Source organism: Serinus canaria, chromosome 4 (genome assembly GCF_022539315.1).
Source record: "Serinus canaria isolate serCan28SL12 chromosome 4, serCan2020, whole genome shotgun sequence".
Taxonomy (NCBI): domain Eukaryota; kingdom Metazoa; phylum Chordata; class Aves; order Passeriformes; family Fringillidae; genus Serinus; species Serinus canaria.
In genome coordinates, this window is record NC_066317.1 from 32344259 (window position 1) to 32370226 (window position 25968).

At 40.1% G+C, this 25968-nt stretch overlaps 1 protein-coding gene and 1 long non-coding RNA gene across 2 annotated transcripts in view; one reads left to right on the top strand and one right to left on the bottom strand.

Annotated features, from left to right (window-relative positions):
* The window catches only part of LOC127059594 (uncharacterized), an 876248-nt gene that overhangs the window by 454745 nt on the left and 395535 nt on the right, over nucleotides 1–25968 (top strand). The window lies entirely within an intron of this gene.
* Nucleotides 567–21332, bottom strand: NAF1 (nuclear assembly factor 1 ribonucleoprotein). The gene is made up of 8 exons (XM_050974224.1): nucleotides 20078–21332; nucleotides 18257–18395; nucleotides 16263–16356; nucleotides 13152–13234; nucleotides 12048–12208; nucleotides 8460–8511; nucleotides 4127–4232; nucleotides 567–1580 (listed from the first exon to the last, which is right to left on the bottom strand). Exons 1-8 carry the CDS (start codon nucleotides 21286–21288, stop codon nucleotides 1153–1155), a joined length of 2274 nt encoding a protein of 757 aa, XP_050830181.1. The 5' UTR covers nucleotides 21289–21332; the 3' UTR covers nucleotides 567–1152.

Sequence of the window (25968 nt, forward strand, 5' to 3'; positions counted from 1 at the left end):
TCAGTTGAAAAATAATCCTTAAGATGACTGTCCCACAAGTACTTTTTCCTTTTGTTTAAAAAATATTGATGCATTGTAAGGTCTTCCTTCCTAATCAGGTAAGAGTCACTTCCATAGAAACTAGGGAAGTGCAATTGCAGGACCAGCTCTTTGGACAGGTGGAGGTTCTTCCAAGTGATCCTTGGTTGATAACTTCACCTCCCTCCCAGAAACAAGGTGGGAGAATTGATGAACCTCATAATTTCAGAAGAGACGATAATCACACAGCAATCTAGCGCCATCTGCACTTACAAATTTAAACAAGGAAGTTCTGAAATAGTTTTCTCTCCAACAGACCTGATGACTTCTTCCTAGATAGGCTGAGTGCACACTCTAGTAGGTATTTATGAGCATCTCTGCATTAGGAGCTAGAGAAGCTAGAGCCAAGCTAGAGAAATGATGCTGGTTTTAGATTCTAAATTAAATGCAAAACATCCCATGAACAAGTTGATCTTCTACTCACTGCAGAACACAATGTGACACAGCAAGTCAGCCACTGATCCAAACTCAGATCTAGGTACTCCAGATATTTGTAAAAAAGAACCATCCAGATGTAGTATTTTAGTTAATATGAAATTAGTAAAGTATTGAAACCTGGGTAGTGGTTTATGCCTTATATATAGTGAAAAACCTACCTCAAAATTTAGATGTCAGATTTTCAGTTCCCATGTAGGTTTCAAAATTTGCAGAAATTGAGAAAAATGTTTTAGCACAGCAATACACCATCATTCTAAAAATATAATAATACTGCCTATGTGAAATACCCTCATTGGTACTTAACAGTAGTTATATAAACTCTTACATTTATTACAAAAGAGATTTCCACCACTACATACCAATCTCCAAAAGGCTTTTATTTATCATCTTAAAATAGCAGATATAAAAATAAACTATTACTTAATATTCAGTTACTTTTATAATATAAATTTCTTTTTGAAAACAGAAAACATACACAGAAAAAAATAATTTCCTACAGATGTCCCACAAAGCACAAAGCTCCGCATTTGTTCTACCACTGCAGGAAAAGAAAGCATCTCCAGAATAAGGGAATGCAGTCCTGGCAGGCTGCATTCCCTGTAAACTGCAGTGCTCTACATGGACCTGTATGGAATCTCAGTAAGGCCTATACTGAGGAGGATGGCTGTCTGTAGGGGGAGGTGGTGGCGGTGGTGGCGGCGGTGGTGGTGGCAGAAATGAGTAGGATGAACTGTACATGTTTGGGCCTGGCCACATCATATTCATATTTGAAGGTGGAGGGTGGAATTGGTGCCAATCACTGACATAACCAAAGTCTGGAGGAGGAAAGCCATACTGTTGCATCATTGGATTTTCTCTTCTGTGAGGTGGTGGGAACACTGGTGGTTCCTGGTGCATCCTCCAGTCTGAGAAGTATAGTGGTGGTGGTCTTACTTGTGGTCTGAAAAACCCTCGAGGGCCTGATGGAGGAGGAAAGAGATCCCTGGAGAACCCTCTGCCACGGTATCCCCTTGAGTAACTTGAAGCAGGGTGTTGCACTGAGTGATGAAGTTCTTTATTCCCACCTAATGAATAAACAAATAAAAGAACCCCCCCACACACACAGCTGTAATATTATTTTGCAAAGATCAGGTTTAGTCTTCACAAATCTTTCAAGCTGAAGTCAATGAAATTTGTAAAGCAATCTTATCAACAAATAATACTGGCAACTAATACATAAAGAATAAAATAACAGCAGCAAATCTACTGTTTAGTAACTAATCTTGATTGATAGAAGTAATATAAAAAGAATGATCCTGAGAGTTGCAAACTCAGTCTTTGAAAAAGAAATTTCATCTTCTTTCTCTCCAGACTTACCATCTGTATAAATGGATCTCAGGAACATGCAGATTTTGAGTATTTTGGAAGCTTTTAAAACAATATTTTAGAACAACACATTTTAAAAATAAAGATAAATCAACACTGCATTACACTGAAGGGGTATCCAGCTTTCAGTCCCAATTTGGTATTACAGCATAGACACAAGACACAAGAAATTATGCAAGCTCACAATAATAAAATTAACTTACTCTATCAGAAAAAGAACAGCCTCTACCTCTAGCCAATTATCTTTCAGCATTCATCTTTCTAAGACAAATTCTTCCTTATGCAACTCACTCTAAGCATACATTTAATGTTCATAACAAATATACTGCCCCTTTATATAAATATCATAGAAATTTTAATGGGATTAGGACTATAAAATGAAAAGCACTGAAATACTAAAAATGCTCCAAAGGGCGGTTAAGATACTCAAAAAGCTGCAGAACCTAAGCCCTCAGAAGGATTTTAAGGCTGGGAGCAACAAGGTATTCAGGGATATAACACTGCATAAAATCACTGAAGTTTAAAAACCTGGGTGAACCTCATCCTTGGCACTAGACTACACAGCTTTTGAAAGGTGAAAATGTTTTTAACTCTGGAAAGGCAATTGGATACCAGAACTTCTACTCATTTTCACAAGGGACTAGGAGTTAAGATTGCTTTTGTAAAAGCAGGCCTCTTGGAAGCACTGAAGTAAAGTACTTGAATAAGTATTTTTGTTCTTTAATCAAACACTGTAACAAGACACAATTTTAATACACTCATGTAAATCTTCATCTGAGACCAGCTTTGTAGCCTCCATTTGTGACATACCGTTGCTGTTGAATTCTAGAGCCAAAACAAATTGCACACAACTTCAATCTGTGCCATATTATTTACAAAAAACCCACAGCAAGTCAAAACCTGTCTTCCTTGACAGAGTGCAGCAGTTTCTCCTGCAGTGTTCTCAGTTATGGAACGGCCACAGTAACAGCAACATTCAATAACAACCTCAGCAAACCCAAGGCAAAGGCAGGTCTGCAATAAACTGGCAGACCAGGATGTGGTGGAAAACACGTATGTGCTGGATTAACAGAAAAAAATCCCAACAGAAAAAAACCCCATCAGTAATGAAGAAAAAGCGCAGCACAATTCAGATACAGCTCTTAAGCAAAAAAAACCCTGTCAAAACCATAGGGCAAAAGCCAGTCCAAGAAAGATTGTGGCTTTATTTGATTGATACAAGGGAGGATTGTACTGCACAAAAAGTATTAAAGGACAGCTACTGATCTCCCAGATCAAGAGAAAAGGGTTCCAGCAGGGCATAATGCATATTAGCTTTAGAAAGGAAGAGCAGCAAAGTCACAGGAGTCTGTCTGAGAAATTCAGTGGGGGAAGCACCATGCAGCAGGATAGCTGAAGCAATCTGGTAAGTAAGCAGCAGAAGAGGGTAAGGAATGAGACTCATATGTAAAGGGAGAGGTATAAAAAGCACGCACCCAAAGCAGACCAGTGAGAACAGAAAAAGAGGAACGCAATATGCATTATTCAACCAAAATGGCAATCAAAAATCAAAGTTTTGTCAGTAGAGAGGCATGAGGGACGAGAAAATTTGATTATGGTAAACAGAGCACAGCTGCAAGCAAGCACCTGGAACAGATACAACAGCAGGAGAAAGGAGAGTAAAGAAGGCTATTCATATTATAAAAATCTATACACAGCTTTGTTCATCTAATGACTGCATTAGGTAAACAGAAAGGTTCTCAGCAGGCTACAAAAGTAAGAGTTATTTAGAAGAGTATCTGTATGTCATAGGTGAGGAAGAGCTTCCTTTTAGACACAGGAGTAAATTCTCCAGGAGATAGGAGGAGACCTGTATCTCCTCCTCTGATTGCAAAGAACTGGATTTCCAAAAACTGCACACAGCCTTCCTCTGTCTTCTCCCAGCACTCAAAGGCTTTAGCTGAACCCCATCCAAATGGTGGCATCTGTTCAGAATCCTCACTGTGTGTCAACCAACACTGTTCTAAGAGCCTTCGACTTTCCCCTGACAATTGCTCTGCTGCTATACCACTTCCCTTCCACCGGGCTTCCATTTCAACAGAAAAAAATTTAATTTTAGTTCTAAAATAAACATGGACTGCAGCCACAAACTCAAATGTAAGTTAAAAAAGTGCAGAAACTGTTAACTGTAGAAAAACTCAATCACTAAGATAAGTTATAAATGGGCATCCCAAAGTTAGATTAACAGACAAAAGCATTCACTCACTTGGTGGAAGTGTTTCTGATCGGACTTTCTTCCTTCCCTGACTTTGAGGTTTCTTTTTCTTCTGTTTTGCCTCTCTTTCTTCTTCATCATCACTGAAATCCAAAACCTGGGTTAAAAAAAAAAAAAAAACCAAAAACAAAAAACCAACAGCTAGCTTCTTAGCACAAGAAAAAAGTTAACACTCCAAAAATTTATCATAACACAATTGATGCATGACTCAGTTATCATTTCTAATTTTCCTGAAAAGAGCAACACTCCAGTGCTGAACACAAATGCTTGATTGCCTACATGTTAGTAAGAAAAGAAAAGGAGCTAGCTGAAAAGGACCTGCCAGGAAAATGCTTTCAAAGATTAAGTGCAGATAAAATGAATTAAGAAATTAATGTTTAAAATAAATAAAAATTAACTTGGCAACTAATACATAATTCAGCATTACAACTAAATTAAAAAATCTCTACTCTAAAACTGTCACTACACTGGAATTTTCTGCAGGATATTTAATAACACTTCCTCTTGAATTTAAAGTAGCAATGTTACTCCAAAGAAATTTTCAGCTTTGAGGAATGTTGTCATTTACAACAGATTCAATGTCCCTGCAACATTTTCTTCTTGTTACAGAAGGTTTTGCTACCTTTTGAATCCTAACTTACATGACTGAGGATAACTTATCAGGGACTGAAAAGAAATCTATAAGCATTAATTAGTTCCTTGAAAAAGAGCTCTTGCAACTTAAAAGGGGTAAGATTTGTTCCTATCCCCATTCCCAGTTCTGAAAGTAGGGGCTATGCCGCTTACTTCTATCACATAAAACATGGAGCACGGATCTCAAAAACCCTGCACCAAAACAGTGCTTTAAAAGCCTTGTAAAAGCTAATTCTGAATACAACTATTTCTTCTACTAGATAACTTAGACGACATATTCAAAAAAGCTGTAAGAACTACAGCAAGATGATGTATATCATGAATTAAAATCTTTCACTAACTCCTGTTTTTTCTAAGAACTCCAGTACACCATACTCCAGTAGTGCAGAAATACGAACAGCAATTTGAACAAATTATGCTCAATTTATTTGAGCAAATAATGAACACCTTTTACTGCTACCTAATTTCCATGTAACATTCCACAGAAGTCACCCCACAGAAAAACTGCTTATCTGCTACTGCTTGCCTTGCAGAATACAAATCACATTTTATCATCCTCTGACCCTGAAGACAAAGCTAGGAGAGATTGTATTAGTGACTCCACAAATAAGCTGGGCCAGTTAAGAGCCTGCCAAAAAGGATATAACTGAAAGTAGCAACCAAGAAAAGCCTACCATGGATTAATTTAACAATCATACAAAAATGAAGCTTCACACTATCACAAAAAGAAGTGACTCCAACAACTGCACACAGCTTACTACAAGGTCTGGCAAGAAATCAGCTGCAATCTGAGGTCTCTAAAAGGGTCTGCCGCTAAGAGACAATTTCAAGCATCAGTAGCATAAAATTTGATCTGCACCCCTATCAGCAGCTATTACCTTCACAACAAAAGCTACTTTCTATCAGTTCATCAACTGTCACAGCTTGGGATAGCATGGTATAAACTCTAACTGCTAAAATTAACCGAAGATTATTCTAATTGAGGATTACAAGATGTTAGATATGGGTTTTTTCCCAAACAGAGCATACAGTCAGAAGAGTGCCCACCCTTGTTATCACTGACTTTTTTCAAGCTTCCTTTGTTCCTTCCTATAGTAAAGTACAGCAAATTTAAATTAAGGAAAATCTTGAAGGAAAAAAAACCAAACTTTGGAAAAGGCAATGAATCTTTATCTGCAGATTTGACTGACTGTACTTGGCCAATAAAATTTCATGGGTTCCTACAAACTCAAACTACGTATCAACAAGCTGATCTCCTGAACAGCTTTTAAAGCATGACTGAAGAACAGAAGAGCTCAAAATTAGCCAATAAACCTATTTGGTATAATCACCATGAGAAAACTGCTAAATGAAAGCAAGTTAAGACTAACCAGAAGTCTCTGAAGTAGAGTCTTTCAAAGCTCTATGGATAACATACCTACAGTCCAATTCTTATACAACACTTGTAATTCTCAGATTATGATTCTCTGTGAGATTATGTCTCTACAAGAAAGGAAGGCAATTTACAGTCAGAACTGACAGACAAGCATTCTCTGAGAGAAGTTAACACCGCACAGCTCTGCTTCACTTACAGGAAACAAAAACTGTATTTCAAAATGCATCATCCTCACTCACTACTGCAGAAAAAGCAACATTCCAAGTTGACAGACTGATACATCCTTACAGGACCTATCTTTGAGCTCAGGAAAGATCATGTCACAACATCTCTCCTTCAAGCCAGAACAACCATCCTGGGATAAGGACTGTGAATGAAAAATGTAATACTGTACCTAACAGCATCCTTCTGGACAAATTATCCAGGAGTGGATGAGCAGGTTCATGGTGCAGTGGGTGACAAACTGCCTGAAGGGCAGAGCTGAGCCAGAGTTCCTCATGGCTCAGCTCCAGGGCCAGTTCTGTTTAATGTATTTATCTATGATCTGGATGCAGAACTTAGAAGCTGCATGAGTAAGTCTGCTGATACCAAATTGCCATTGACTCTCTTGAGGGACAGGAGGCCTTGCAGAAGGATCTAGGAAGGATTGAGGCCCTGGGCAATGATTAATGGGATGAAATCTAATGAGTCCAAATACTGCACATGTAGGATGAAGTAACATGAGGCTAAGTCTAAACTGGGAGAGGAATGGCTGAAGAGCCACCCTGCCAAGAGGGATCTGGGGGTGCTGGTCAGCCAAAGCTCAGTGTGGGTAAGCAGGGTGTGCCCTGGAACCCAGAGGGCAAAACCCCATCCTGGGGTGCATCAAGCACAGCATGAGCAGACAACCAACAGCAGTGACTGCAGGTCCCACTGCATTCAGCCTTGGGGGGCCTCACCCTGAGTAGTGTCTGCAGTTCTGGGCCCCACACATCAAGAATGTCTAAGTCCTTGGCTGCATCCAGAGGAAGGAAACAAAGCTGGTGACAGCACAGGACAGCACTGGAAAGCATGTCCTGTGAAGAGCAGCTAAGGACCCTGGACTTGCCTCATTTGGTGGAAAGGAGGCTGAGAGGCAACCTCATTGCTCTCTACAGCTTCCTGAGGAAGGGAAGAGAGAGGTACTGATCTCTTCTACATGGTATGCAGTAATAAGATGAGTAGAAAGGTCCAAAGAACTTGTCAGCCTTGACTGGTGTAGGTTCCTTCTAACTGAAATAGTATATTTTGTTCCATCCTAAAAATCAGTTAGAACACTGGAGAAACAAAACCAAACAAATACCACTACCCTCTACCAAAAAAATCCCAAATCCCACAAAACACACCTTTCCTACCAAATTATAGAGTGAGAAGCATATATTACATAGCATAGAATTATGTTAAAAAGGCAAGCATTTGGAAGATTCAAAACAAGCAGACAGATCTCTTTATAATACTATGGTAGACACAAGGCTTCAAGGAATTTCAGCTACTTTGTATATGTTTAAAGTAGAAAGAAAGGAAAAGCGACTCAACTGTTGTGAAGTAAAAGAACCCAATAAAACTACCAGCCTTGTGATTCTTATTGAATACTCACAAAATGTGTAGCTAGAGTGGAGTTAAGGACCACTGACAGAAAGTCATTGAAGAACTATTTAGAGATCCTACAGCAAACAATGTCAATGGTCACAAGGAGCTCCTAATTCTACATGACCCTGTATGATGGCCATTTTTATGGAAGAAACCCCTGTCCACTCATGGAGCTCTTGTTTTATAACAGCAAACTGTACAGTAAGCTTACTATGAAGCCATTTAAAGAATGCATCAGAGATGTCAAGTTAATTTTGAAGAGCAGACAGCTTAAAAGTCCAAATAGTTTGCAGAATACTAAGCTTGTGGCCAACTGAAGACAAAGCTGCAGTGAAAGAATGACCAGGACAAAAATTCCCTAGCAGAAGCAAAATTATTAGGGAAGGTAAAAGCAATGCTACCCGAAGTTAAACATTCAGACTGTCAGATATGTTCTTGAAGGACTAGAGGAACTGAATATACACATTTTTGCCAACTGCAAGAAGCAAGCAGAGACAAGTAGTACTTTCTGCACTCACTATGAGACCTCTCCAATGTCTATGACCCTTTCTTTCAATGAAGAGGTACATTCAAGTCTTGCCTCATAAAAACATAACCTTGCTAATTACTTGCTCTGCACAGAGTATTTTCCCCATGTGACTTCTGCAAAAACAATAAACCAAAAAAAAAAAAAAAAAAAAAAAAAAAACCAAAACCCTCTATAGTTACTTCAGGTGGTGGTTCTTGGTCATTCTTCCAAGATGCATCTGAACCTTTTTCCCTGAAAGAAAAAAATCAAAGAAGACAAAACACAAATTAGAAAATCCAGATAAAGGAAGGCTAGCACCTTCTATAAGGTATCAGGTCTCCCAGAACAGGAGCTTCCTGTTTTCAAAGAGTTACTTGGTTTTTAATATTGTTTGCAAGAAAACAGTAACACATAGGTCAACTCGGGACTGCACTACTCTTGAAAAATCTTCCTACTTCAAGTGACGACTGAACATTTCAGTCAAACATCCTAACACTACGTTTTAGCCAATACTCTCTAAACAAACCCTTTTGAACCTTAATTGCTTTTAACCTGAACTGAGGTAGTTCACTGCAACTTTCTAATGCTAACTGTCGACTACAATCACAAGCATTCTTATTCTTCTGGTTTCAGAACATGTATCTTCAGTTAAAAAGAACCTATTCACTCAGTAGGACACTTGAACTCACTCAGTGGGACACAGGCTTTCAGTATACCTACAGCAAAGTAAATTCAGAACCAAAAGACCCAGTGCTTGGCTTACAATCTTAAGACAGTGTTAGTTAGATAAAAATAAAAGGTGAAACCTAGTTTTGTAAACATAACATTAAATTGCAAGCCACAAGACATTTAAAAACACAAAAATTAAATTGTCTTGCCTGACAAGCACCAAAATAAATTTGGATTAGTCTAATTTATTTAACCCACTGTGAAGTCCTTCACTAAAGATCAAGTGACTTCTTTGATTAGCAAAGAATTTGTGAAACATATTTAAATTACATTGTCAGTAGTCTGCTGAAGGTTTTTTCCATGCTGCTCTCACATTTTTTGTATTTTGGTCTGAAATGCCAAGGTACAATCCTTATCTATGTAGAAAAAATGTATAAGCAGTGCAAGACTGAAAATTTTCACTTGCAAAATGGAACCACACAGCTAAAAACATCTATGTGTTCAGTGTAAAATGCCTTCAGTCATTGCTCTAATAACCAAGAGTTCTTTATGTATTCATCAAGTCAGCAACAACCAAGTAGCAGTAACTACAAAAAACTACATAACCATCAGCAGACTGTACTTCAGAGGTGCTTATTCACCCATGAGAGCACTGGCAAGTCATCTGGAGGTACCTTGTGCCTCAATCCCTAAGTATAAAACTGAAGCTCAGCCTCTACATGTCCTTTTGAGCTCATGAGTAAAAACGAAGGCAAGGGAGACATTTTAAAGTTCAGTGAGAAGAAAACATTACAGGGGGAACATAAGGACTCTATACAAGTTATTTCTCAGCTGCAGAAAACTTATTTTATTATCACAAACTGAACTGTTTCTTCCTTTCATCTTGTTATTTTTGAGCAACACATGCCTGCCAGAAATACCAGAGCTCACAAGAATTACCAAGACCTACGGTCATTCAGCAATATATAACATCACTAACTGTAGACTTTAAACCATTCAAGGTCAGGCAGCTTATCTCACTGTCCCAAAGCAGCCTTCCTCATTACAGCAAACAAAAACTGCTTTACATGCTCTGAGGTATTAAATATCTTCTGCAGAGAACAATATAGTAATTCTTTTGACTTGTGAAGCTACATACTGTAAGACCTTGAAGTTTAACAAAAGGTAATTCAGAGGAATCATGAAAATACATGAGCTTTTTTAGAAGTGGGTTTCAGGCAATACAACACAAGCCTATCTTTAGCAACAAATTATTTTGCATTCAGAAAGTTTTACACTACACTTTCATTTATTTTTGTATAAACTGTAAGGCTTATTCATAGCACTGCAACTTTGTACAATGCAAGCAGATTGCATTTCAGATTTCAGAAAAAGCTTCAAACTCAGTGTTTCTTTCAGATTTTAATCTTGATTCCTTTCCTTTTCAAGGAACCAGAGTTTTGAAACTTTAAGCCTCCACAATCTGTTTTGCACACAGTCAAACTAAGAAAAAGCAGAAAATAAAAATTATTGATTATCAAATTTGCCATCTACTAAGGTGGATCACTGACCAAAGCTTGACTTTTCTCCTATTCATGTCACATTCTTTCAGCATTGAAATGTCATCATACAGCATTACAGCACAATTCAGGAATCAGAAATTCTACATCCGTTTTCAATGAAAACTATTTAGTGAAAAGGCAACTTCAATCAATAGCACCAAGTGCTTCACACAAGCTTAAGTAATGGACTGACAAAACCCAGAAATAAATTACTGTTTTAGTGTACTGTAATTTAAGTCACACTACTCATCCTAATCAAGACAAGAAACAATGTCTGAAGCACTGTTCAGCTGTGCTGGTAAGCCATGGAAGTCTCAAGTATCTTACCCAGGTTTCAGGTTTTTACCGCCTATGACAATGAAGAACTACCAAAAGAAAAATGGTTTCCCAAACTATTTCCAAAGCATGAAACAAAGAAAAACACAACTCTCCCATCTCAGATGCTGAGTACAGCACACAGTTATTGATGCAGCAAGCAGATGATTAGAGTCTGTGCACTTTACTGTGCTAAGCAACAAAGTTTAATAGCACAAATCAAAGAGCAGCTGGCATCAAAATGCTGCAGAAAAACAAACAAGCATCAGAGCAAGAAAGCAATCTATTTCGGTCCTCACTGAAGGGAAGAAAATATGCTTAAAGACTCCTGCAGGTCTGACTAAAGAAAAGAACTATTCAGTATGAATACTGGCACAGCTGTAATGAATGCAGACAATTAACCAATCCCTGAGAACTAATCCTAATAAACAGCAACTAAGTCACTTGTATGACAAAAGATACATATCCTATAGTTATTTCAGATGATTGCTCATCAATAATTAGAATAATATCTAGCTGTCATTTATTATGTTTTATTTCTTAGTCTGTATCTTTGAGTACAGTTTCCTCTAAATGGCATCAAGTCCTATTTATGCATGCTACTTTCCTCAGTCAGACTACGATACACAAACACTGCTGAGAAGTTTCTGAACACCATACTACAATGTCACTCAAATCCCCCCTCTCTTGCAAATTTAGAGGGTAATTTTTATCTAGAATTGTTATCCTCCAATTGTGAAATAGATTTATTGATAATTACATTTCAATTCCAGCCTTATAATATAAAATAAAAATAGCAAATTAATTCAAACTTGTTCAGAATGCAAACAAGTTTATTATCAGTTCTGAAACTATACAGGAATCTAAAAAAACAACAAAATCTGGAGAGTTCATCTTTAAAAACTCTTTTTTATACTCATGAATATGTGTGTCAGAGGGTATGAAGGAAGTATCAATGAACTTTTCTGGTTGTGGTATTTTAGTTAACAGCAGCTTAAAAAAAATAAGCTTAGTATATTAAGTAGAAAAAGCTGAACTTTAGTAATTACTGCACTTTAAAGGCTTGCAGTTTACAGCTACTCTTCATTGTTCTCAAAGGCAAAATAGGACAGTCTTGTTATTACAACATAGTTGAGAATATCTCAAGGAAATATAAAGTGTTAAGCTTAATACTGGAGTTTCTCACTGAAGACTCAACTTTAATCCAACATTTTTAGCTATATAAAAACATTATAACCCAATCAGAAGATAAATCACACTCACTGTTTTAGTTTTTCTGCAAATATATACTGGGTGAAGTCCTCTACCGATGGAGCAAAATACATGCTATCTTGCACATTAATACCTTTCTCTTTGATATGCTCAGAGCTGTTAAATCTTATCACATAAAAAGGATGTGAAACAGGACCAAATATCTCAAATATCTGAAAGAAATAAAATTAAAATGTTTTAGTAAACTACAAGTAGGTTAGTAGTAGCTAATTTCATTATAGGCTGATATTTAAGAAGTCCAATATATTTTCAAAATGCAGCATCAAATAGAAGTTCCTTTCACACTTTTATTATTACCGAATTTTGTTTGACAGTGAATTTCCCCAACTTCTGTTTTTATGATGTGGAACAGTAAGTTCTCACATCCTTAGTAATCCTTCCTTTTGTCAAATCTCTGCTTTTCTGTATCTGTTATGCTCTCAAGTCTCATAATGCTTGAAACAATCTCCTGATCATTTTATCCTCCAAGTTCATCTTAACACAATGCCTTTACAACAGTTACTGCTAGCTCCCCAATTCCATGGAGAGCAGAGAATTCTGCCATGTTTTACAGAACATCTGAAACTCAGGCTAAGTTTGTTCAACTCACATCAGCATTTAGAGATATTTCAGTAGTAACCACGGTGGATGATGGCTTTCCTTCTATAGAAAATGGAAGATTCAGTGCAACAACCCCCTCAGCAAACATTCATTCTTCACTGGCCTTAAATAAGAACAGCAAAGCATAGAAGAAAACATTCCCCATTTTTCATAAAACTTCACTCTAACCCCTGCCCCTATCTGGCAGTAAAAAAACACACAGCCTGTTATTCCAAGACATCATACATCTGAAAACTATCTCTTCCTCTCCACAAGCCCTCTCACACACTGGAAACTCACCAGATACTGTAATTCTGCAAGGATGCAATTAATTCCAGGTTAAGAATTCTTGAGATTAAAAAAAAGATGAATATACCAAGAGTCACAGGCACAGAGAAAAACTACATATCAAGGAAACATTATCTTTCATTTAGTAGACTTCAACTCTTCTTTCTGGAGCACTAAAGAATACTCCCAATTTTATATTAGAATAACAAGTTTTTATTTTACACCCACCTTTCCTACTGCTTGCCGATCTTCTTTAAAAATTATGCTTTCCTCATTTACTGGAGGTAGGCCTTTCAATGATTCAATTATTACTAAAACAGAAATAAAAAATAAATTAGAACTTCATGTTTCAACAGCATGTAGTTATCTGCAGTAAAACTTAACAAACCACACCACTACTTGTCTACTTCAATTTGTAGAGCTGCAACCAAATATTCTTGCACATGAGCAAAAGTACTTAGAATCACACACCCCTTCTCCAATGTTTATACTGCTTACAGAATTATTGTTCTCTGGGGTAAAGAGAGAGAGTCCAAAGAATCACACCAGAACACAAAAGTTTTCTGGCAGTTCAGTCACAGTAGCAACTGATAGTGTTTATAAATGCATATTCCCAACTGTTAAGACATTCTGCAATTTAATGCCATAGGAGTCTCATACAACATTTGTGCCTAGTGATGATTGAACTTCTCTACCTGTAAAACAACAGAATGCTACAACTAAGCATTCTCAATGCCTGTCCATCAGCAAATAAAGTCACTCAAGTAGACAGTGTCACTCAGACTCCAAAAAAAGCTCAAGATCATCACTCCTAAACTTAACGTAAAAGGACTTTCAGCAATGATCATGTCACTAAACTAAAGGTTACTGCAACTACTGCAATCTGCAAAAAACTTAACATGCCAAACAAGGAAATGACAATTCCACAGGCTTAATTGTTCTCTGAATTTCAAGAGAATTTGTGAAATCAATTTCTTTTGTGCCTACCTTTAAGACAGAATATACAGTGAAAGTACCCAATGTGTTGTTTAAACCTCACGAGAAATATACCTTAGCAAAAAAAAAAATTAAAAAAAAAACAGACAAAACCTCCCAAACACCCACACAAAAAAAAAAAAAAAAAAAAAAAACCCTACACAAACACAACACACCAAAACCTCTCAGATAATGTTCTCAACTTGATTCACCACACATAGCCTGCAGTAGGCTGAGGAAAATATACTCTGAAAATGTACAATGCACCAGTCCCATGAAATTTAGGAGAAACATTACCACCTCCAGCCTATTTGACTTACGGCTTTCCCTACCCCAACCCATCCTAAATTATCAGCTTCTGCTCTTGCAGGGCCCAAACTACAGCCCCAGGGAAAGTTTCTCAAGTACACCAAAGCTGTTTACTTTCCAGGTCCCAACCCACACAGTGATTTTTTCTCTTCTCTTTAAGTACCTTGAAGCAAAACACAGCACAAGTTTTGTTCAATTCTGATACGCTGAGCAGAAGTTCACAGAAAGTACTGTCATTTTGCTTTTAGCTACTGCACAGCAAGCATGAACCTACACTGTTCTAGCCTCAAATTTACCTCACAGGATGAAACATCCACTTAGAAGTATCACTCACTCACTGCACACTGATGAACTTGGAAGCTTGCTACAGAGAACAGCAGAGATTCTGAGGGACATCAAAGGGACAGAAAAAGAATACTGACTGTTCTGTCAGAATAATATTGGTGGCTTCCAAATGAGAAATCAACTCCCCTCAGACTAGGCACAAACCTGGTATAGAGAGGTATCAATTTCGTTCAAAAAAGAAAAAAAAAATCCCCAATTAGCTGACATCCCCTAATATAGCCACAAATCAACTGAAACTGATGCCTGTTTTCAGAAGAACAGAAAAGAACCTAAAATGTGGAGAAAGGAAATTAATAAAGCAAGGTAGTTAAACCACGAAAATAATCACAGATGTCCTGGAGGCTTATACCATGTATTCATATGGGTTTATTTCAGTATGATTATTAGCTTGTTCTCTAACTTCCACCAACAAATCTAATTCAACACTTTATACATGTACATTACATAAAGTAGGATGCAATCTGAAGAATTCACCTACCAGTAAACTGGTGTTTGAAAACATTATACTCACCAGTAAGGATTAGAATTAAGGATGGCTTTCAAAACTGCAGTCTTTAAAACAGTTTTGTTTATAGCTTCACATTTTAAACCAAAAGTAAGAATAATAGCAAGTATGATTCAACTCGTCTTTAAAAGTTGTTTTCAAACTACAAGGCAGCCTTCTTGAAGTCCCCATCATTATCAATAAGCAAGAAAGGGCAAAGTGGAAAAGAACCAGATTACTACTTTCAACACTCTCCTCCCAGCTTCCTGCAAATGAATGAAATTAAATCTCACAATAAAATAATGTAGAGGAACTGCCTCTATTACCTGAAGTCTTTTAAAAGAAAAATTAACAGCAAAAGTTAAATACTTTCTTTTGTGTTATATTCAGCCTAAATATTTTAACTTCAAAATTGAACTTAATTTCTAATTTTCATAAGCAAACTGCTTGAAATGCAGTTCAAGCAGAACGAACACTTGAAATATCTTACATACAAACATACTGTGGACATTTTAGTAATATGAGCTTCAGCAAAACTTTGATTTAATTTATCAAACACTGAGGTCCCACACAGATCCGAAAAGATCCCTAAATCTCTACACCTGCAGTTAAGCTTACATCCATTCTGTATCTCAATCCCACTAAGCTTACCCACCACCCATAAATCATGTTAGTCACACCATCCTCTGACTGCTGACAAATGCGTAGCTTTAATTTGCTCAAGGTACCAGAAGTGGAATGAATAAAGATATAAATAAATCAAATTGCACTGTTGAAGAAACAAGTCTTTTTCCTGTCCTCATCTGTTAACAAGCAAGCACGTGAGACTGCATTGTACTGCACCTGTGCTTTCAGTTATACAGCTCCTATATATTCAGGATTAATTCAAAATAGCACCTACAACAGGAAGATTTTCTTAAAACCCTTAAATACACTAACTGTGGGCAGTATCAATATAAAAACCATAATACACAGTAGAAAAAAAGGGGTTTGAATTAAAAAAATTAAACAGGGAAGTCACACAGAAACACATGCATATAAGCCAAATAAAAGGTAATTCAACACAAACGTCATCTGTTACTTAGAATTCTAATTCAGCAACCTGCTACCCCCAGAAATAGGACACTGCAGGACTGACACTTTGAAGGAACAGCTAAGAACCCAATTCATGCAGAGTTATACAGAAATTATAATAATTAAAAATAAAGCAAACATATCATGCCTACCTAGCTGCTCAATGACACTGGAAACTGTCCCAAAAAGCTTCAGTTCAACATTATCTGGAAGAATTATTGATAAGTCTTCAACAGGAGGCAATTTCTGCAAACATCAAGTCAATGTTTAGAATATAATATCACACAAAGGCACTTACCACTTTGTCACTGCAGAAATTTGACAGTTTGGAAAAATTCCCTGGCATTTTTAAGATTTATTTTTTAAAAATCTTGTTTGATTTGCCTCTTTCAGAATCATCCGAAATAAACTTATCTTGGGGGACCCCCACTTTTGAGGCAATCTCTCCTGCAGAGACACTACTCTACATATTTCCACCACAACTACAGCAGAAGCCAGTTTTATTTAAATGGAGAAAGCCAACAACTGACAGTCATTTCATCCAAGCTCGATGTACAACACAATAATTAAACAATCAGAAATCAAAAAATAAGGCCACTTGCAACAACATTCAATGCATGCTAGAAGGAAAACGTACACAGCAAGAGGCAACATAGCATAAAATACACCAAATGTGTATCATCTGATTTAACAAAATAGAGTCTGTCCATTTACATCATGACTTGGATCATTATTGAAGATGTAAACATCACAATAACCTATACAAAGAGAATTACTTTTAGCTGAAAGTTGCTTTTGGTACTAGACATCAGAGAGAACACAAAAAGCCAAACTTCAAATACAAAAATGAGTACTACACAATATTCAAATTAGGCTTTTGCCCATATAAGGAGGAAAATCTACTATCAAAGACTGATTAACACCAAGTTCATCATCTACCTCCAATTTACCCATCAACTAAGATTTCTATGTATATACTACGCTATGAATTCAGCAAAGACTTTATGAAATACAAGGCAATGAGAGTAAGCCTATCTTCGAATTCAACACCCTGTGAATGGTATGAGTTCAAATCATAGCATTGAACTGCACTTTTAAAGACCACAACTAGAAATAAAATCGCACACAAACAGAAGAATCTTATCTTGGTTTATCAAGACCTCACCTGATAATCTTCACTCTAAAGTGTTTAGCAAAGACTTGGAGAGCAATGCAAAGATCAAATAGGCCAGGACTTTTCCAAATGCTGGACCATTAAATGCAAACATGAATTCAGATAAAAACACCACACCCTTCTACCAGCCAGTGATTTTTCCAGCATTAAATCAAGTTCACTGCTAAGATTTAACTGAGTCACTTTTGTAAGAGAATTGAAAGGCCAAAGACAAGCAGGAGGGTAAAATTCTGATCCTGTATCTCAAAATAGTACCTTCCACCACACTATATACAGTATCTGCCAATCCTTGTTTCAAAGCAAGAGATTTCTGAAACAGTTTCACTAACACTCCTTAATACATACACCCAAAAAACATGACTTTCTATGTTATTAACTGTGGGGGGTTTCACTGCACAAAAGTCAATTTTCTTCACAGTGGCTGTAATGGGGTTGTGTTTTGGATCTGTGTTACAAACTTTGCTAACAATATACAGATATTTCTATTATTGCTGAGCAGGACTTACACAGAGTCAAGGCCTTTTCTGCCTCTCATGCCACCCCATCAGTGAGGAGGTGCAAAAAGAGTTGGGAGGGGCACAGCCAGCACAGGTGACTTGCACAGACCAAAGGAACATTCCATACCACATAACATCATGCCCAGCCTACAAAGCTGGGTGAAAAAGGAGAACAAGGGACATTTCCAGTGATGTTGTTTATATGTCCAAGCAACAATCACACATGGAGGCCAGCTTTGCTGGGGATGGCAGAACACCTGCCTGCCCATGGAAAGTGGTAAATTAATTTCTGGGTTTGCTTTGCTTGTGTGGGTGGCTTTTGCTTTACCTACTAAACTGTGTCTAGCTCAGCCTTGGAGTTTCTCTTTTACTATTCTGATTTTATCTCCACCTTGACACAGGAGAACTGACTTAAAATATAAATTGTGAGTTGGGTTAGTAGGAAAGGATTTAAAAAATAACGCATTGTACTTACCTCAATAGGCAACTCATCCTTTGTCCTAGGACAGTAAGATCTGTTATCCTTCTCATTTGGATGATCATCTTCATCAGATACTGCTGAAGATGAAGATGAAGAGAAGAGTGTAGTTGATGAACTATCTGAATCTGAATCACTGAATAAAAAAACAAACATGGGAGTTACAATAACATGGGAGTTATAATAAGTATTGTCTTAACATAACGCTAAGTTAAGACAATACTTATTCCAAGCAATGCATCTTGCACAATGAAGGGGGGAAAGAAATCGTATTTTTGTAAAAAAAAAACTGATTAGTTTTGTAATTTGTGTCCTGTCCAATTCCCCTGATAAATATTAACAGAGTAATTCAGTATTTCTCACTGTCACATGGGTAAGAGATGCTTATTGTCCAAGACTCTTAATATTTCAAGTAAAGAGTGGAATAAGAAAACAATCCTTATTCATGCCAACATGTTCATTTTAGCAAAAGTCCAAGTTCTTCAAGGGCTGGTGGAAGAAAAAAATGTGGAGCAATTGATCCTAGTAACAGCAGAAACACAATACAAACCTTACACAAAAAATACACTTGAGATGAGCAAACTTTTGCAAAAAACCCTTTCTTACCTGAAGAAAAAAAAAAACCCACTCCATTCACTCCATTCTAGATTCCTATAATACCAGTCTCATTCCCAACTAAATGGATGGCTTTCTATTGCTCCTTTCTTTATTCCAACAAATGCTAATAGTAATGACAAGAAATAAGAGCACCTCTCCAAATAAACCTTTTTGAAAAAGTCCAGTATAGACTTATTGGAACAACATCAATATAAGCAGAAAGACAAGAAAAAAAAAAAAGAAAAAAAAAAAAGAGTAGAAGACTGATCAGTGGAGGGAGTTAAAGAAAAAAACAAAACAAAGACTGAGATACATGCAAGCCAAATAAGTTATGAAAATTTCATGTTTAGGTCTCATCAGCAAAACAGGTTTTGGAAGTAAAACACACTAGACACAGGTGAAGCCCCTGGAAGTCAGGAATTTCACTCTCCGTCACTTCATGATATCACTTCATGATATTCGAGAAAAACTTTAAACCAACAAAAGTACTTCTTAAGTCAAACTTGAATCTATTAACTGTTAATGAAGCTTTGTATCTTTAAGAGGAGATTCTCAGATCTCATTTTAGCTTCCTCTAGTCAAAAGCAGCACATGGCCATCCTGCTGCACCAGCCAAATAAGAAAACACAAGACTTACTTCAACAAAGAAAGTGTGCAGACTTCTAACACTGCAACAGAGCCCACATTTAACCAGTTACCTTTCACCAACTACAGTGAACATCAAGCGCAGATGCAGCAAGTAGAAGACAGAACCGTTAAAAAAGAAAATAAAATAGAGAATGAGCTGCTCCACTGAGATGCCAACATCACAGGACGTGGTATGGTGTGCAGACTCCCCACTGGAGTCCTACATTGAGGTTTTTCCGCAATAACACCGCGGGTGTCCTGCCCCAAGAGCCGCAGGCGCATTTTGCGAGGACCACCTCAAGCCGGTGGGGTGGCCCACGCTCTTCAAGCCACAACCACAACACTCATGCTTTCGTTAAATCCTACACCTTTACAGCACTGGTCTGGAGACCTCTTTTAACAGACTCCTGGCAAAATGTAACTGAAAATTACACCTTTGGTGGGAAGGAGCAACCTCCCGAGGGTGAAACACCGGGCCGGGGGTTGGCAGCGTCAGGCAGGGCTCTCAGCCACAGCGCCAGCGGCCCGCGCCGCCGCCCGAGGCCTCGGGAAGCAAGGGGCGAGGGGGGGTGGGGAGCGCCGGGCTAAACCCACCTGTCCGAGTCTGACGAGGTCACGGCGGCAGCGGGAGAGCGGGGCCAGGCGGGCGGCGGCGAGCGGCGCGGTGCCGCGGCTGGGGGCAGAGGGGCCTGGGCTTCCCCGCCGCCCTCCGCAGGGCTCTGCACCATCTCCTGGGCAGCCGCCCGCTGGCCGCCCGGCTCCACGGACAGGCTCTCCAGCTGTTCCACCACTTCCCTCTGGCCGCCCGGCTCCTCAGCCAGGCACTCCATCTCCTCCACCACTTCCCGCTGCCCGCCCGGCTCCTCGGCCAGGTTCTCCAGCTGCCCGCCCGGCTCCACGGCCAGGCTCTCCAGCTGCTCCACCACTTCCCGCTGCCCGCCCGGCCCCAAAGCCAGGCACTCCACCTCCTCCACCAGTTCCCACTGCCCGCCCGGCTCCTCAGCCAGGTTCTCCATCTCCTCCACCATTTCCCGCTGCCTGCCCGGCTCCTCAGCCAGGTTCTCCAGCTGCCCGCCCGGCTCCACGGCCAGGCTCTCCAGCTGCTCCACCTCTCGCTGCCCGTCCGGCTCCACGGCCAGGTTCTCCAACTGTTCCACCACCTCCCGCTGCCCGCCCGGCTCCACTGCCAGGTTCTCCAGCTGCCCGTTCAGCTCCACGGCCTGGTCCTCCAGCTGCCCCATCACCTCTCGCTGCCCTCCCGGCTCCACGGCCAGGTCCTCCAGCTGCTCCACCACCTCCCGCTTCCCGCCAGGCTCCACAGCCAGACTCTCCAGCTCCTCCACTAGTTCTCGCTGCCCGCCCGGCTCTACGGTCAGGCTGTCCAGCTGTTCCACCACCTCTCGCTGCCTGCCCCGACCCACGGCCGGGTCTTCCAGCTGCTCCACCACTTCCCGCTGCCCGCCCGGCCCCAAAGCCGGGTTCTGCAACTCCTCTACCACTTCCAGCTGCCCGCCCGGCTCCAAAGCCGGGTTCTCCAGCTGCTCCAACACTTCCCGCTGCCCGCCCGGCCCCAAAGCCGCGTTCTCCAACTCCTCTACCACTTCCCGCTGCCCGCCCGGCTCCAAAGCCGGGTTCTCCAGCTGCTCCAACACTTCCCGCTGCCCGCCCGGCTCCAAAGCCGGGTTCTCCAGCTGCTCCACCACCTCCCGCTGCCCGCCCGGCCCCAAACCCAGATTCTCCAACTGCTCCACCACCTCCCGCCGCCTGCCCGGCTCCACGGCCGGGCTCTCCAGCTGTCCCTCCATTCCCGCGCCACGCGGCCCGCAGCACCGCCCCCGGCGCGCGCCACTTCCGGCAGCCGCGAGCCGCCGCCGGGCGCGTGCGCCGAAGCGAGGCGGGCCCGGGAGAGGGGCGGGAGCGGGCGTGGCGGGTCCGGGCCTGGAGCGTCGGGGCTCGGCCGTGGAGCGTCAGGGTTCGGGTGTCCGGCCCAGCTTGGGGTGGGGTAAATTCCGCACCCGGGTTTGGTGTCTGTGGGGCCTGCTTGAAACACAAAGCTAAAGCTTATGGCTGCTGTTGCTGAGGACCTGCTGGGAGGGATCAGTTTTTCCATTTTATAAATGTGCTGACAACACACAGAATCATGTAATTAAAACTAAAAATAAATTGAAAAAAATAGGAGCTGTATAGCATCAAATTACTGTAACAATAGTAATTTGTGTATTCTGACGTAGTGACGGCATAATTATACTGATTGTATAATAATGCTAAGTTCTTCAAAATGTAAATGTCTGTGTTCACCATAAATACGGTTTTGGATCCTGAGGTTTTTTGTGGTGTCTGTGTCACACAACTCTGTGGGGATGGGGAAGGACTCTTTGCATCTCAGTATGTGGCACACATGGTGTCCCTGACCATAGGAGAGGACAGACTCCTGACCACTCTCTGTGTCCTTAGTGTCACCCAGATAAAGCTTTTCCTCACGAGGATAACGCAGCAGACAAAGCACCACGTTTTCTCTTTAGCACGATTTATCCATGGGAAATGCCAGATGTTCTAAAGACACATAGCATCAGGAGGTCCCCGTTAGGATGATAAGTCCCTTTAACCCAGCCTCCAAAGTGTGGTTTGACAACTGTGCTCCTGGGCCAACACTGTGTGTCCCTGGCCACATCACACTGTCCCTTGGACAGCATTCCGAATGGTCTTCATTACCTGGCAGCAGTGTACAGCATAGGCCTGAGGAGGATAAGGAGATACAAATAGATAAATACTTGAAAAAGTTGCATGTGATAATGCCGGAAGTGCCAGAGAGGACTGGGACTTGAATATCTGATGAGAGCAGAGAATAATATGTTTTCCAGCTTTCCCTCCAGCTCTGAGAAAACTGTGTCCCCCACAGCTCAAATGGCACCCAAAACATTTTATTCTCATCCAGCTTGGCAAGGCTACGTTAAATCCACTGACACAAGAGTGCTTCACTAGTACTCCACGCAGGCTGAAGGGAGCATCTGATGGCAGAAGATTCATTCTCTGGTTGTTCCACTCTCCATTATGACACAGCAGTTGCAACCAGCAGAATTTCATTTAGTAGGAAAGTCATCCAAATTCGTATATAATACAAATTTAATTCATCAGTACTTTTTTTCAGTTGTCTACAATTATGTATAGGTCAAGCAGAACAGGTATGTTATGGGCATTTGACAGTTTTGCACTGTCATAAACAAGGAGTCTGTATGGGCTGTATGTGTAAAGAGAAGCAGTAAACCCTCACTGCAGAGTTACTCAGAACACCTAGGGTAGGAATCATTTCCACCTTCAGGGACAGCATTGGGATCCTGAGAAGAGTGTGCGTGGGAAGCATGTTCGGCATATTACTGACCTGTACTGTGAGCTCTTTAACAAAAGAGATCTTTGGAAAATCATGCAATTAAATGTCAACAATAATTAGTTGTCAATTGCTTGGAGATTAAATACTGAACCATTATAAAATTGTTTTCTATTGAATCTCACTGGCAAATATATTTTAATTCCTAAGTAACAGAAATGAAATATGTATCCAATTAAACAATGAATAGATGCAGAATGCTGCTAAAATCTAATTCTGCAAAACCAGGTTTTATTTTAAAACTAAGCAAGGACAGTTTATTATTAGTCTGGGATTTTTTTAATTTATTCATTTGTTTTGTCAGATGTATCTGAAGTGGACTATAATACAAGATCTGTGAGTTCATGTGAAAAAGTTGATCAGTGGGACTGGGAAGGGAATCATTTCCCTAAAGCAGACAAAGTTCTTGCATCAGCCAAAACCTCTCCTAATAAAAGGTAAAATAATTAATGCCACAATGTAGGATGTTATTAGTTGAATGAAAATTAATTTTATTTGCTAAACACACATCGCTTATAAGTGTAAAAAGATATTCAGGTCTCTATGTTGCATTTATGCAAGTAAAATTCTTCAACTGTCTTATGAACTATGTCTTTCCTGCTTTTTAAGGTATTTTAGTAAGTGTTTTATAGCTTTACTCTGGCACATAGATTGTGTTATGACAGTTTCCTCTGTGTTTGTGCAGAACTGGCAGCATCTTTCAAACAAGGAAGACACTTTATTTCATCTGAATGCTGCTGCTTAGCCCTTAACATATAAAGCAGCATTGTGCTTCGAATGAGGATATTGAAAGGCTTGATGCAGAGTAAACATCGTCATCCACTCAGCAAAGGCATGCAGTAAATAATTTGCAGCGTAACAGCATGAGCAAAAAGATGTTCTAGGAAAAGAAACATTGCAGAGATGAGCACTTGAATCACAGCAGTTCCAACGCATGTTTTCAAGGTCTGAGCAGTTAGGAAATGTCACTGCTGGGACTGGAATCTGACGTCATCTGTCAAGGCTGGGATAAAAGGTACTGCAAGCCCTGTTTTCCGCCTCCAGTCTTTGATGAAGCTCTCTGGATGTGCTGTTTCCTACACTTATTTCTTCATCCTTTCTGCTAAGACAGGTGTACATAATTGTTCCCATTGCACTTTTAAAGTTAAAGTGATGGCACTCAAACTATTATTACAATGTTTTATTGCATTTCTTTGGATGCAATAAAGGAGTCTGTTAAAGAAAACAGTATTATATCTCTCCTGCACTTGAATGTAGAAAATAGATTGGAGATTTCAGTGTGCTGCCTATTAAGTCTTGGGAGGAAAAGGTACAAATAAGAAAGGAAGCAATGTTTCTTTATATATTTAAAATATGAAAGCAAACACCACTCACTGTGATCTTTAAAATTTATATATTTTATGCTTCCATATGCTAATGACTATACACAGTGATATCATGATATCACTGTACTGTAGGCAGTATAAGCAACTGGTAAGCTAATTGATACAATATTTTTCAATATCAATAAAGCTTTCAGTGTTGTCTCTCATAGGATCTCTCTGGACAAAATGTCCAGCACATACCTGGATAAACATGTCATACAAAGGGTGAGCAACTGGCTCGCAAGTTGGGTGCAAAGGTTCATAGTGAATGGGGTGACATCAGGCTGGTGACCTGTCACTGAAGGGGTTCTTCCATTGTAGGGTCAGTGGTCTTCAGTGTCTGCAGAGACAATTTGGGCACAGGACCCTAAGGTCTCTTAAGTTTGCCCATGATACTAACATGGAAGAAACCATTGACTCCCTCAAAGTCAGAGAGGTGCTGCAGAGATACAGACAAATTAGAGGACTGGGCAATCACCAACTGTATGAAGTTTAATAAACACAAGTTCTGGATTCTGGGATAGAAAAACCCTGTGTGTATGTAGAAACTGGGAAACAACACAAAGGCTGGAGAGCAGCACCATGGAAAGGGATCTGGTGGTCTCTGGATCAGTGGCAATTTGAACATGAGTCAGCAGTTCCCTGGTAGCCAGGAGGACCACCTGTGTCATAGGGGGCATTAGTGACAGCATCACCAGCCAGGCAGGGGAGGGGATTTCCCTCTGCTCTGAGCTGGGGTGGCCTCACCTCAAATCCTGTGTGCAGTTTTGGGCACCACAATATAAGAAGGCTATAAAGCAACTGGAGAGTAATAAAGGAGGGCAGTGAAGGTGGTGGAGAGCCTGGAGGTGAAGCTGTAAGAGGAGCAGCTGATGCCACTTGGTCTGTTCAGCCTGGAGGAGACTGTGGGGAGACCTCATCATAGTCTATAGCTTCTTCATAAGCAGAAGGCAGAGGGGCAGGCACAGATCTCTTCTCTGTGGTGACCAGTGACAGGAGCCAAGGGAATGGCCTGAAGCTGTGGCAGGAGAAGTTTAGGCTGGATATTAGGAAGAGGTTCCTCTCCCTGAGGGTAGTTGGGCACTGGAGCAGGCTCCCCAGGGAAGTGGCCACAGCACCAGCCTGGCAGAGCTTAAGAAGCATTTAGATGATGATCTCCAGCATATATGTGACTCTTGGAGTGTCCTGTGCAGGGCCAGAAGTCAGCCCTGATCAATGATCTTTGGGGGTTCCTTCCAACTCAGGTTGTTTTGTGATTCTGCGAGATCCTAGAGTGGCATAGAGGAGCAAAGGGAGTTGTACCCCAACAACAGGGAAACCATGGGCTTAAATCTGCAACAGTGTTGAAACTACTGCTCCAATCCCAGAGCCTTTTTTTTTTTTTTTTTTCATTCTTCAGCTGAACTATTAGCAGCTGAGGTATTTACGGTCAGGAACAGTGGCAGGGAAAAGAAATCAGATCAACAGAATTTTCTGTATCCCTCTTGCTAGTCATATTTCATTCCACCCAGATGAATCAATATTGTAGCTTGCACAGCTGAGATATCTAGTACAGAAATGAGATTAAAATAGCTCCAGTACAGAATGTTTTACTCATTTCAAGGCTTAAAATTATTGTACAGCGTTAAATGACACAAATTTCTTAGTTCTTTCTTCATATAAAGAGTTGGGCAGTTCATAACTAGATGAAAAGAAAAAAAATCAATTTCCTTTTTCTAAGGATTTTTTTCCCAAAA

What these genes read in the sequence shown, in the direction of transcription:
- NAF1 (XM_050974224.1), bottom strand. Translation starts at nt 21,288, where the DNA reads ATGGAGGGACAGCTGGAGAGCCCGGCCGTGGAGCCGGGCAGGCGGCGG. An exon ending in AGGATGAGTTGCCTATTGAG is followed by an intron (nt 16,357 to 18,256) that starts GTAAGTACAATG and finishes TGATGTTTGCAG; the next exon opens with AAATTGCCTCCTGTTGAAGA. An exon ending in ATCAGAAACACTTCCACCAA is followed by an intron (nt 1,581 to 4,126) that starts GTGAGTGAATGC and finishes TTTATTCATTAG; the next exon opens with GTGGGAATAAAGAACTTCAT.